This window comes from Coenobita brevimanus, chromosome 55 (assembly GCF_032717465.1).
Source record: "Coenobita brevimanus isolate Jiangsu-jjx chromosome 55, ASM3271746v2, whole genome shotgun sequence".
NCBI lineage: Eukaryota > Metazoa > Arthropoda > Malacostraca > Decapoda > Coenobitidae > Coenobita > Coenobita brevimanus.
This window is the reverse complement of record NC_137008.1, coordinates 59,362,609-59,377,395: the sequence shown is the minus strand read 5'-3', so window position 1 is coordinate 59,377,395 and position 14,787 is coordinate 59,362,609. Positions and strand designations below refer to the sequence as shown.

At 40.8% G+C, this 14,787-nt stretch overlaps 1 protein-coding gene across 1 annotated transcript in view; it reads left to right on the top strand.

The window, feature by feature from the left end:
- Window positions 1-14,537, top strand: part of LOC145401189 (uncharacterized) — a 71,873-nt gene extending 57,336 nt beyond the window's left edge. Inside the window, exons 8-9 of the mRNA XM_080273493.1 lie at window positions 14,041-14,153; window positions 14,488-14,537. Of these exons, the coding sequence (XP_080129619.1) occupies window positions 14,041-14,153; window positions 14,488-14,537 (163 nt within the window). The remainder of the gene's footprint in view (window positions 1-14,040; window positions 14,154-14,487) is intronic.
- The last annotated feature ends 250 nt before the right edge of the window (window positions 14,538-14,787 follow it).

The window sequence follows — 14,787 nt, the reverse complement described above, 5'->3', positions numbered from 1 at the left end:
GCAAATGAGCCAGTCTCGCTTAGCTTACGATCGGATGCATCAGCAATATCTCTCTCTTTACTGGCGCGGCTCACTCACAAGATTATTTCCCGAGAGAGAGAGAGAGAGAGAGAGTAAAACCGCGGATGCACAAAGAGAATGAGCTTATCAAAGTTGCCTGCAACAGAAGAATTAAATGTCTGAAAGAGTTGGGAGTTTCAGGCAATAGACATGCATGAAACACAAACACTGAAGCATAAGATGAGAGAGAGAGAGAGAGAGAGAGAGAGAGATTGACTAGCAGTAAACAGACAGATAGACAGACCAAGAGAGATGTATGACCACAGATAGACAGACAGAGACAGACAGATAGACAGGAAGAAAGTGAGGGGGAAGAGTGATTTCAGAAAGGAAGTGAGACAGGAAATGAAAGTCTTCCTACCACTATAATCTCTTACTCCCTCCTTCCCTGTGTGTGTGTGTGTGTGTGTGTGTGTGTGTGTGTGTGTGTGTGTGTATTTTATCTAACTTATATATTATTTGTCTGTCTGTCTCTCTGTCTGTCTGTTTTTATCTGTATATACCGTATCTACAGCATGATTTCCTGTCTGTCTTTCTGTGTGCCTATATGTCTGTTACTGTCTGCCTGTCTGTTTCTCTTTATATCTGCATTCGTCTCTGTTTATCTGTCTGACGATCTATGTAATTATCTGTCTCATGTCTCTCAGTGTTTCACTATCTGTCTACGGGCTTCCTGTCTGTTTCTCTGTCTATCTTTTTGCTCACTATCCTTTATCCTCTTCCTTTCACCCCCTTTTCCCTTCCTCGTTTCTTTATTTCATGTTTTAAAATATCAAATTCCTCCTTCCACCCTCTCCCTCTCTCTCTCTCTCGCTCTAAACCCCATTTTTCCTTCTCTTTCCTCCAGTTACCCCCTTTCTCATCCCCTTTCCATTCTCAATTCCCCTTTTCGCCTCTCCAAAGTCCACTTTTTTTTTTTTTAATTTCTGCCTCACACGTCCCCTTCCCCTCTCTCATTCCACTTTAACTCTCACACACGTCTTTCCTGTTTCTCTCTCACATTTTTGTTTCTTTTCTCCTTTTCTCTTCACACCTCATATTCCTTTCTCTCTTTCCTTTTTTTCTCTCCCATCCTGCTTCCTTTCCTTTCTTATGTTTTTTGCCTTACATTTCCTCTCCCCACCTCTTTTTTTCCCCTTATTCCTTCTCTCTTACGTTTCCTCTATTCACGTCCCCTTTATCTCCCCTTTCCTTCTCCTCTGTCATAATACCTCCCCTTCCCTCCATTCTCCTCCACTCATCATTCTCTCCTATTTTTGTTTCTCCTCCCTGCCTATCCTCAACGTTCTGACATCCCACCTCTCATCTTCTCTCTCTACTGTTTTTCTTCCTTTTTCCTTCTCTCCTTTCTACCCTACCTCTTGTCTTTCCGTTCTCCTCCATCCCCCTCCTCTTCCCTTCCAGTCCTCTTTACCTTCAAATACCTCCCCTTCCCTCTCTTTGCTCCTCTCGCCTCTATCTACCTCGTCTTCTCTTCATATCCCTTCACCCAACCTTCTTTCCTACATCCGCTTCTCTTCCTTCCAACTCCTTCCTCCTCCAAATGCCTCTCTTGAATATCTCCTCTCTCATTCCTAGCCTCCCCCTCTTTCCTTCTCTCCCTTTTACCTCCCTCCTCTTCCCTTCGTTATCCTCCACTCCTCTATCACTCCTACCTCCCATTCCCTTTCCCTTCCAGCTCTCTTTACCTTCAAATGCCTCTCCTTCCCCACAGAGGAGGGGGATCACAAAATAATTAATCTCCCCATCACTGGACACTTCCCCGGTGCCGTATCTCCCAACTGTTAGTCATTTTGCCAACAAGTCATAATATTTTTCTGCCAAAGATCATCGCTCTAACGTTACTAAAACCCTTTCTGTAAAATGACTTTCAGTTGTTAACAATATGCTCAGGTGATTACATTCAACGATTATAGTTAACCCTATTATAGAAGGAGTTAAGGCAATATATATATATATATATATATATATATATATATATATATATATATATATATATATATATATATATATATATATATCCTCCAGTTCCAAAAACATATTCTAAGGTGAACATGATTACCTGAAAGTGGCAAGAATATAACAGAAAATTCATCGACGGACCGAATAGGCGGACCCTAACCTAAAACTAAAATATAATTTAACCTAGACCCTCATGGAAAAGAAAGAGAGAGAGGGGAAAGAAAAAAAAAAAAAAGGTGCCCAACTCGACTCCAGTTCGGAAATTTGTTTGCCTGAGACGACCATTCGATATGCCCCGGGCCATTGTCTGACTCACTTTCCATCAGTTTCTGCAATATTCGCGGCCTTTCCTCCAGCTTCCTCTCTGCTGAACACCAATTCTCCTTCTCTAACCCTCACACTTTCCACGTCGGGGCACAGCTAAAGGAAGCCACCACCAACTGTTCCTAGTCTGTGTTCTGCTGCTTTCTCTACTCATTTCAGAACCAAAGATTAAAATATCATTGTGTGTATGGCAGCAACAGTTTATATTTGTCTGGTGCTCTCAGATTTGAATCGTTTTAAATATCCACATTCTGGTTGTGGCCATCTTGCTGATCTTTAACTGTGGGAAATTACAAGGTGGTCGGTAAACAGTACTCCACAAGACATTTACCTGGGGGCATCCTGCGTGTGGCGAGGGCGGCTCCATCTGCTGATGTGAGAGTGGATGTTGCAATGAGAGTAGCAAATTGTAGAGGTTAGGCATTGACAAAGCTGACTGAACTGGGTATCGGAAGTCAGTGTTCATTATTTCGTTACTTATCGTGGTGAAGACAACCGCAGCTAATGTCCGCAACTGTACGCTGATATCCACTTACATGTATTCTTTGTAAACGATTTGCATCTTGAAAGGAAATAAACAGCACAGAGAAATAATGAGGTATCGCAATCTGGGCATAAATTAGTCAAGGAGGAGGTGTTAGAAATAGTCCTAAGCTGACGAGAAGACGGGCCTTAGGGAACAGATCTACTCGAATACTTCTTGTTTAATACCTTCTGTATCGTGAAGTATTTTCAGTTTATTTTTGCAGTCTCCAGAAGGAACTGTTCATCTTAAGAGTGACTCGCCAATTGAAGTGGTTAAATAACAGAATGAACACTTTCAGCACAAGATGATTTTCACAAAAGGAGTAAAATCGTCTGGCAGCAGCAAGAATAAACTTTAAAGAAAGCGTGGTCATCTGCCTTCAAGGGGTTAGCCTCATTCACAACGATGGCACCTTTTTATCTTACATCACAGCTGCTGTCAGACGATTTTATTCAGCTTGGTGCAGATCTCTCGTAGGGAAGGTCTTACAGAGTCTCCATTAATCTCATCAGACAGGTGACATATTTCATTGTTATACATTCTTGCAATTTTGGACGATTTCATTCGGCTTTGAGGCACACCTCTTGCAGTAAAGGATATATATATATATATATATATATATATATATATATATATATATATATATATATATATATATATATATGCATGTATGTATACTTCACGTTCTTTTGAGTATAAAACATTACCTGCTATTTCCGATATCTGTTTTCGAAACTGACAAAACCTGAAAATGAGATTTTGTTGAACTAACCGACAATAAATCGTAGTCATTAGTTCGACTACATTTTTTTTTTTTTTTTTTCCTAAAAAGTCAGAAATGTGATCTTGGTAAAGTAATGGGGAATAAATCAAGCGGACTGGAATCAGGCTTCATTAGTGTGTCAAGGGTCAGACGTTTGACGGATTTATTGACCAGGACTGTACACACACACACACACACACACACACACACACACACAAATTCTCTCTCTCTCTCTGGTTCCCCCAGTAGAAAAATCGTCTGACAGTAGCTTGAATCTTTATCAGTTCATATAAGCTCAACTGCATGATCGAACGTTCTCCTCGTAGGGAGAGCGATACCCAGAAGAAACGCATTCCCATGCTGGTAAAGTACAGATAGGAAAAGAGCGCGTGCAGAAAGAGCGATGAATGTGAAAGCGAAGTATAGTATCAGTAATGTTTTACCCAGATCTGTATACGCTATGAGTAGAATTTACAAAACACTTTCATATGCAAGCGTATGAAGGGACATTCTACAAGCACCCACTTTAAACGTCGGCTACGGCGCGGGTTCGACCACTAGTCTCAGGGCACTTTATCGCTAGAAAAGTAGGCCAGCCACCAAACAAAATACGATCTGTATCAAGAGCAGGCGCATTTACTGGCTGCGATTGCAAAGGTGCTCTCCCTGCCGCGGACCTACGATACTGTAGTTAAAACACCCCCTTAAAGGACATCCAAATCATCTCTTAAACACACACACACACACACACACACACACACACCGAGTACTAAACTGCAAAACTCTGTACACCCTGCTACCCACATTTCATCAGCAAAGCAGGTGCACAGCCAACACCTCCTCAGAGCACATCAGTCTGGACCAAACTCAAGCTGTCAGCGATTGGACTCCTTACGGTTGTGCTTGCGAAGATTAGTTACAAATACCTGTTCGAGTTCAGTCTTTGTTATATACATAAATACATACATACATTCATACATACAGGACAAACATACATATACTCAACGTTCCGGGTTTATTTCAGATCCAAGATGGTAATGGCTGGGCGAGAACAAAATCTTTTTTTTAAATTTATATCAACATTTACATTACGATTATGTTCGTGTATATTATTCTTTTTAGCATCATACAATTTTACCCAGATTACAATGTCCACATAGCATCCGAGGTTTAATAAATCCTTTCTCTCTAAACATTTCTGGAGGTGGTGAGACTAGAAGAAAGACGCTCTCGTGCTTAAAAATAATATTCAATTTTGGTGGTCAGTGAGTGAATTTGCTGAGAGAGAGAGGGAGATGGGATGGGTGGGAAGGAAAGAGAGCACAGTGGAGGAAAAGAAAGCCTGGGAAGGAAAGATAATAATAAAGAGGTAACTCCAGGAAAGTAATTTAGAAAGAAGTTATCTGCTGGACCGGTACACACACACACACACACACACACACACACACACACACACACACACACACACACACACACACACACACCTCTGGACATACTCTTTCATCGTAATGGACTGCATCCCTTGGTAACGACACTCGGAATTAATTATTAGACGTATCATCAGTCGTTAAGTACCGATACATTGGTTTGGTTGCTGTAAAAATTGCCTCCTCCTCATCATCATCAGCAGCAGCAGCAATAATATCACCATTACCATCACTTTAATCACCTCCACCATGACCATCACCATCACCACCATTAGCAGCATCACCCGCACCACTACCATCATCATCATCATCACCATCACAACCTCCACCATCACCATCTCCACCAGCATCACTACCACCACCGTATTATCATCCTCCAGACCAAGTTATTTATGTTTACACTGGAACAGAAATTGGACGTGTGACAGAGACTCAGACGGATGCACTTAATGTCTTACAGGGCATGAAGCAACGCAGTTCCAGTCTTCACCCACAGTGGCCTTGACTGACACGCTCCAACATTCCTCCACCATTACGCCTCCACCACTTCACGCCGCGACCCTTACGGCAACAAGAAGGGGCCCTTAAAGGCTACAACACCCGCGCCCATCAATTAGTTTAAGGGCAGAACATTTGACTTTGCCCTGTGACCATGACCCTCGACCGACTGCTCTCAAAAGCGAATAACTTCCCTCTTGTCTAAAAACACCAAGTTCAGTCCACTTCAGATCAAAACTATTTAAGCTGATTTTTTCCAATGACCTTTCCCTGTGACATTGACCTAAGGCTGACTATTCTCAAAATCGAATGTCCTTATCCTTCCCTTATTCTAAACCGTTCCTCAAAGTTTGGTGTAAATCGGATAGGAACAGTTAAGTTAATATTGCTATGTGACCTTAACCTCTGACCTATCGTTCTTAAGGGCTTAAGGTCACCTCCTAGGCTACTCCTCAACCCTTCCACCAAGTTTGATTCAAATCGAATCAACACCAGTTAAGTTATTTTGTTCAAACACAGACACACGGGTCGAATTTTGACCTTGCCACATGACCTTGACCTTTGGTTGATTGTTCTCAAAATCATTCTCATTTGTTCTTCCCTAACCATCAACCCTTCCACCAAGTTTGATTTAAATTGGATTTTTAAAAAATTCAGTTCACCTTGTTAGGCCAAACTTACATCGCTCTGTGACCTTGACTTTTGACTTATTGTTAAAAAAGTCAACTCCAATGCTGTCTACTTCCCACTCCATCGAATTTGGTTGAAATCGGATAAAAACTGAGTTGTTTGGTTCACACACACACACACACACACACACACACACACACACACACACACACACACACACACACACACACGAGCGCTCGCGCGTCCATGAAAACATATATCCTCTTCCACTTGGGCAGCAGCGTGGGTGTAAATAACGTTAAATAAAAGCGTTAACAAGGCAGAAAATGAAGTGGCGACAAGAACGTGCATGAAGGGTGTGTGGGAGGAGAGTCAGTCTAAAACCAAGTGGAAGGAGAAGAAAATGGAGAATGTGATGGAGTGTGTATGAGAGTCGTATTCTAAGTGGCATCGGAAGCTTTCGTAACACCTCCTTCTTAGCGATTTTTTCTGCACATTACACCTGAATATCCCTTTACATGTTATTGTTACAGTGTCGATATTAAAGCGACCCAAATAACCTAGAAGAAAAGGTTCAAGTGTAATATGCAAAATAAACAGCTAAGGAAAAAGTGTTACGAAGCCTCACTCTGCCCCCAACTGTACAGGTCTGAGTGAGGGGATTATACTCCTTTTACCTTAGCCTGGCCCAGACTTTCGTCCATTCGCAGCGTATTTCACATAGCTCAGCGACTAAATAAGATAACACTATGGCTCGACATCTTTTCCACTGCACTTCAGCTTGACTAGCATCATATTCCAGTGTCAACCTACTGCAACGACTAAGAATTCGGCAAAGAGATACAGCAATTTTAGGATAAGTTAGAGTAAAAAGTGTAGAAAGAGAAGAGTAGAAATATTAGAAAGACTAAAAGGAGTAGAAATAAGAGAAAGAATAATAAGAGTAGAAAGGACAGGGAGAAAAGAAAGTAAAAAGAGTAGAAGAAGAGAAAGGACGAGAACCGCGAGGAAGGTCAGGGTGGATGAGTATATGATGGTGGGTGGATAGGAGTGGGGTTGGCAGATAAGGAAACTATACAAGCGATTTGGTTTCATCTGACGGAATAGGGCCACTCCTACAGCTTGAACATCACGTTGTGGATGCATGAATATCGATGAATCTTAGTTATGAGATCTAAAAGAATCTCCTTGGTTACCAGTTAAATCACTATCCAACCTAACTTCATTTGGTAATCAAACGGACTGAAAAGGGATAAAGATCTTCGTCAGGAGTAAACGTGCTTGAGGTGGAAGAACGACGTGACAGAGTACATGCAGGAAAGGATATATTTGCGGGAGAAGGAGTCGTTGCTACGGAGGGACAAATGTAGCATACGATGACACAAAGTAAAGATGAACAAAAATGAAATGAATAGTAAACAAAAAGAATGGGTTGTTGCCGAATGGGAACATACGCAAAAAGTACAAAACAAACAGTAAGCACAAAGAAACAGTGGAACAGTAAATCAAAACATGGTATCACTGAAGAATAGGGACATAATTTAAGATAGAAAAAAATAAACATACTGACAAAAGCCAATAAATGATTAGTAAACATAAATCGATTAACGTTGAATAGGGATATACATACAGGCAGTCAATTATCAGCAATAAAAAATAAAATTGGTAATGAAAAATGTAAACACGACTAACTAACTAGAAGGGCATATTTATTTACAGTTGTGAGATAAATTAATTTACTGGATGTAATGTACAATTTGAAATTATTTGATGATCAGGTTTCCTCGCACTGCGCATTTTTCCCTATTTTATGTACTTTTTTCCCCCCCTCTCCCCCTCTCTCGCGCACACACACACACACACACACACACACACACACACACACACACACAGACGCTCACTCGCGCACATACATAATGTATACACAGCTTTTTAAATCTCTCATACAGACTCTCTCTCTCTCTCTCTCTCTTGCTAGCACATGCATTGGATTTTTTTTTTAGTCTTGCTGATTCTTACATACAGAACATCTCCCTCTCTCTCTCACCCACCCACCCACACACACACACACACACACACACACACACTTTCATTTGTCTACATATCCATTTTTCAGTTTTAACCATGTGCCAGCTCTCCCAAGTCTTCCTTTTCCCATTTCCTCTAATTCTTTCGCCACTAGGACGCAATTCTATGTTAATATTCCTACCTTCAGACAAATTTATTAAGCTTAGGAGGAATTTTTGGACCTGAAGAGGGTTAATGTAGTTTTCAGCCATCCCTTCGCTATAATCCCTTCACTATAATACCTTCCCTTTAAGATAAATCATTTGGCGATGGCCTGATAAAAAAAAAAAAAAAAGATAAAGAAGACTGAAAAACGGAAGAAGGAGAGAAAAAGGAAATATGAAGCAATCTGACTGAAGAGGGTAATTTCGCTCTTGGTCTTCTCCTTCTCCCACCAGTGTATATTTTCATCTGTAATTCTTTCATTTCCCTAACGTCCATATTTCTATTCTTATTACTATCACAATCATAGTTAGTCCATGATAGACCGCGGAGAGTGACGGGGTTAGAAATAATATCAAGTAACTCCCTCACTAAATGCGTCTCTTATGTATCATTCTTACTGCCACTGGACGATTTTACCAAGCCATCGTAAAACCCCTTGTAATTTAGAGGACAGAAACAATCACCATTAACCTCCTGTGTTTAACCATGAGCAAAAGTTCGCCTCCATCTCTCCGCTGGCTGTGAGAGTGGAAGGTGTTGCGTGACCTATTTTCATGTTAAAATAATATGAAGCACCCAATGAAAGGCTGTGACGAGGAACGACTGTGTGTCGTTCAGTGAAGAATGAGAAATAAGGAGGGCAGGATAAAATGCTGGCAGAGAAATGTCGCTTTTTTGTGATGGCACTATGCGACACACAAGAAAAGAGTTTGAAGCGGAAGAGAAGCATGCACTTTGTCGCCTGGGGAGGAATGAGAAATGCAGAAGGCAAGACAGAATGCTGGCAAAGAAATGTCGGCGAATTTTTGCCGATGGCTGTACCACAAAGTCTTTTCCTGCTTATCCTCACTTCCCCCACGAAGACCAAAATACATTACTACGACCTTCGGGAGTCAAGGGTAAAATTATCACTCGCCATTTCCAGGCTCAAATATCAACCAAAAATTATTATTTCCATATTTCTTTTACTGCTTTATTCCTCGGCTGTTGTGTCTGGCCATCCGATATTTTCCTTTACGTAAATATTCCTCCTTGGCCGGCCCGCGTCAAGGAATATATGTACTATTGGTTGCCTTCCTTGCAGCCCATTTGTTTTAGACGTGTTTATATGGTTTGCCGACGTAATGGTGGTGTTACTGATGGTTCTGTGTTGGTGGTGGTGATGATGATATAGTGGTGTAGGTTTAATGACATGATAATAGTGGTGTTGGTTTAATGACAAGTAAGACAATAATGATACTACTGTTACTACAACTACTACTACCACTACTGCTACTAGTACTACTACTACTGCTGCTGCTGCTGCTGCTGCTGCTAATAATAATAATAATAATAATAATAATAATAATAATATATTATTATTATTATTATTATTATTATTATTATTATTATTATTATCATCGTAAACTTTGTCCATAGCAGGTCAGAAGTTGGATATTTTTTGTGGTGTAATGCCTCTCTGTCTGTCAGTCCTAAGCTGAATAATATGATCTGGTGATAGCAAGGACATAAAAAAAAAAAAGGCAGTGTTGATGGAGATAAGAGAGACTTGTTATGCATCTAATACATCTCATTCACGGTATTCTCACCTTCCACTACATCATTCACCTGAACCATAATCTCATAAGTCTGGTGACGTCTTTTATTAGTCTATTTTCGCCACCTCACCTGACGATTTACTTCAGCTGGTACTGATGGGGTTAATGAATGTTCTACGTAACCTCTCCAGTTCGAAAAACCACTCTTTACCTTAGCACAGTTGTCATGTGGTAAGATGAATCGAATAAAAAAAGAATGTCAGTAGTGAAAGTGTTAACCTCTTCAGTCAGGTGAATTTTTAAGATTTCAATCAGATTGCCACCAGACGATATTGTTTAAGTTCAGGAATGATATCAAGTAGTGAAAGGACTGATAAAGGCTGTATATAACACCAGCAATATAAAAATCTATTCTAATTTAAATACAATTTCTTGGGAATAGCAGAAAGAACATTAACGACGTCCTCTGGCTGACGGGGTGAAAACAAAGAGACACTGAGGAAAAGGTCAAAGTTCTCTTCATTATTCTTTATTGTGACCTGTTTCCATATTGTGCCATTCCTCTCTAGCTAATGAATCTCTCCCACTGTGTAGCTTTAGTATATACCGTTTTACAGCCATTATTAATTTGTCGTACTGCAGATATGTGCAACCTTGTATCTTAATCCCATACGTTACTTAATTATTGTATATTCTGTATGTACCTAAACAGAAATCCACCAATTCTTTTGTGTCTTTATCATATCTACGTTTTTTCCCGCTCCAGTGTAAATATTCAGTTCATATTAATCCAGCTGTCTACACTCCCCTTCTTTTTATTAATTTAATGTGTTCCCTGGGCTTTGTTCTTCTTTTATCCTTTTTAATTTCCTCTCTCACCTTCCTCTCACATTTACTTCTTCTCTTCCTCTTTTGGCTAGCAGAATTTCTCACTTTTCCATTCGACTAAATAAAAATCATCTGTATATATATATATATATTATACAATTCTTTGGCATTCTTATTTTATTAGGTTACTTTAGGCTATTTTGTTTTTGTATTCTTTGTTAATGTGACTGTATCCCCACCTCCCTTTTAAGAATTCATCTAGACAGTTTTCTCTTACCCTTTGAATCCGGTGGCAATTTCAAAAGTTCACTCTTGCTCTCTGGAGATGATTATTTTAATTTTAGGTGAGGAATTTGGAACTATAATAGAAGGGGTGATACAGCCCTTGTTTATCCTTCCTCTACTTCAGATTCTTCCAAAGTTGAATCAATCACCCACGCAGGAAAACAAATACCTCAGCGCAATGAGACGCTTAACCACGCGTATTCTGTGACTTTTTTTATTTTGTATTTTTCCGAACATGAGGCGGTTTTATTCAGCTTAGGAAAGCAGCCAAATAGTGAAGGTGTTAATTAAGGCTAAATGTATCCCTGACAATTCAAAATTTATCCCTGGAGAGAGAGAGAGAGAGAGAGAGAGAGAGAGAGAGAGAGAGAGAGAACAATAATAAACCCCAAATTAACTGTCATGATCGGGACAACTTTAGTATTTCCTTCCAGCCAACGCCAAACGATTTTATTGGGTTAATGGCAAACAAGGGAGCCTGAAAATTTTAATACTGCCACCGCTGGCCGTCTCATGAATAGGACAACTCTAGTATTCTAATTTGGCCAATATTTTTTCAAGCAGAGAGTCGTAGGAATCTAAGAATGTACGTAACCAACAAGCATTTATATATATGTAAAAAAAATCCAGTAAGTATCATTCGGAAGCAGCGAGAGAGAGAGAGAGAGAGAGAGAGAGAGAGAGAGAGAGAGAGAGAGAGAGAGAGAGGATAAAAAAAAAAATCACCGTAGTCAATGGATTCAAGGGAAGGTCAAGCATCGACGTCAATTTTTTCCCTCCAAATTAACCCAAATTAACCCAAAATTTCCCAAAACTTAGCCCTTCCAAAAACGATGACGTATCTGATGTATTATTTTTCCTGAGATATTTGGGACGAGGTATTTTTCGAACACGGCTGGTTTTGTGCAGAATATTTATCAACCCCTTCGATACGAGAGGTCTTCCCTAGGCTACGTAAAATCGTCTGGAGGAATGAAGAATGAAAAAAATGCGTCATCGGAGAGAAGGGGTAAAAGCATAATCGCAGTTAAGGATAATCTAATAATCTCATCGACTCACTTTAACTCAGTATACTTCGCCATTACTCTAAGCACAGGTAATATTTCGAAGAGGTAATATTCTCGGCACAGGTAATATTCTGTACAGGTAATACTCTGAGCATGGGTGATATTCTCAGCATGGGTAATATTCTAAGCAGAGATGATATTCCGAGGACAGGTAATATTCTAGGAATGGATAATATTCTAAACACGAGTAATATTCCAAGCACAGGTCATATTCTGAGATCAGCTAATGGAGTGAGGGATGCGTGAGCCACACTGTATTAATGTATGCAGAGGTGACCAAGGCTAATAGTCTCTCTCTCTCTCTCTCTCTCTCTCTCTCTCTCTCTCTCTCTCACAATTATTACATACACTCACACCAACACTCACTCTTACCTTTCTCCTCCCCCCCTCTCTCTCTCACACACACACACACACACACACACTCACTCACTCACTCACTCACCCACTCCTTCCTCCTTTTCCTCCTCTCTCCCTCTCTTGCATTATTACACACATCAACACTCACTCTCTCTTCCTCCTCCCCCCTCTCTCTTTCTTTCTCTTCCTCTCCTTCTCCCTCCCCTCCTCTTCTCTCTCTCTTTCCCCCCTTTCCCCACACCACCACAAATTGGATCAGAAGAACTTTGAGGTTACTTTTCCCTGCTCCTCCAACTCTCACTGTTTGCATTATTAGCCAAGTGTATTAACCGAGGCAAACTTAGGACGGTGTGTGTGTGTGTGTGTGTGTGTGTGTGTGTGTGTGTGTGTGTGTGTGTGTGTGTGTGTGTGTGTGTGTGTGTGTGTGTGTGTGTGTGTGTGTGTGTGTGTGTGTGTGTGTGTGTGAGAGAGAGAGAGAGAGAGAATGTTGAAAATACTGCCAAAGTGCTTTATCTAAGAGGAATAAATATACGGAACGATAAATACCAATCAGCATCCAGTCTCTTAACCCTTTTTTCGAGGTGTAGGGACCCGAGGCTAGAACTCCTACTGAGAGGTGACCAGCTTACGTCTCTGGTGGTAATTTTTAGTCTAACATGAAGGGACACACAGAGGACACAGCACCCTCGCCCTACATGATACTAAAACAATCCATCACAGAGCCAGATTTTGACCTGTGACGTTCATCTTTCACACCCACAATTTAAATACGCGTTCTTCTGATGGTCCTCATGCATTATTTTAAATTCTGAGTAGTGTTACCCATTTTTTCTTTCGAGCGATTCTCCCTTGACCTTTTATTCCCGCCCTAGATATGAGCGAGTTTTCCTCAATGGTCCTCAGGCATAACTCCAAAGTTGGTGCAGTTTCAGGCGACAGTTTTTCTATAATGCTGCAGACAGACAGACATGACAAACACACAGCCAAACACACTAAACCCTCGGAGGCAATAATCTCCAGCCGTCTCTCAGGGATCTGGATCGATGCGGTCACTACGTACCATCTTCACTCCAACATTTTCTTTACACCACTACATCCTTGAGCTGAAGAAAGAAAAGAATCTCCAAAGTTATATAAATCTTAACCACCTCATGCCGGGTACATCACTTATATCACTTTCTTGTTTTTACCGAATAATTTTACTCAATCTTACTCTAACAGCGAAGAGGTTAACAAACGCCGTGTCTGACTCCTCCAGTTCGAAAGTGCCGTAAGCTGAAAAAAGTCGCCTGGAAATAAAAAACTAAAACAAAATACGATACCGGACTGATGAGGTTAATCTTTTTCAGTGCATCTGCTTTTCAAAATAGAGATTGATGTATATATGTCAAAACCATTACCCAAATATCATATCCTATTAAAATAAATGGGGGGTTACGCGCTAGAGACAGAAAAAGACGACAACACAAACGTACGAGAAATATGATTAAAGTGGCCAGGGAAAGCGTGTGCCTCTCTGATTGAGCCCCGTGATTGAGGTCAGGCAGCAGGAGGCAGTAGTGGATGTGGCCTTGCACTTTGATCAACGATGCCTGCAAGGAGCGGAGAGGGAGCAGCCGCACACCAACACCCCAGCAGGCAGAGATCTGGACATCAGTAAAAATTCATGAAAATACCGTCACCGTAATGTGTTAAGAGATACACACTGCCATTAAGGACTTACGTACAACTCTGAAATTGTCCGTATGTTCATCCCTGCATTATATACTGACTTTTTTTTTTTTTTTTTTTAATGCATGGCTGAAGTAATGCATGTGGTGTTGGACAGCTGTCTCTGTGCAGTGGGGGATGTGCGGTGTGAAATGTAGTCGTGTAAGGTGTAGTCGTGTAACGTGTAGTAGTGTAAGGATTGACAGTGTGAGGCTGGTAATGTGAAGTGTGGTAATGTGAGGTTTACAAGTGTGAAGTATGGCAATGTGTGGTTTGGCAGTGCGATATGACAATGTGAAGTGTGCTGAGGTGTGGCAGTGTGAGGTGTGACAACGTAACGTGTGGTGTGGCAGTATGTGGTATGGCAGTGTGAGGTGAGACTGTGAGATATGATAATACAAAAAGGTCTGTATGCTGTAATAGTGTACGTTGCAATAATGTGAGGTGGGACACTGTCAAGCATAGCAGTATGAGGTGTGGCAATGTGAGGCGTGGCAATGTGAAGTGTGGCAATGTGAAGTATGGCAATGTGAGGCGTGGCAATGTGAAGTGTAGCAATGTGAAAACTGGCAATGTGAAG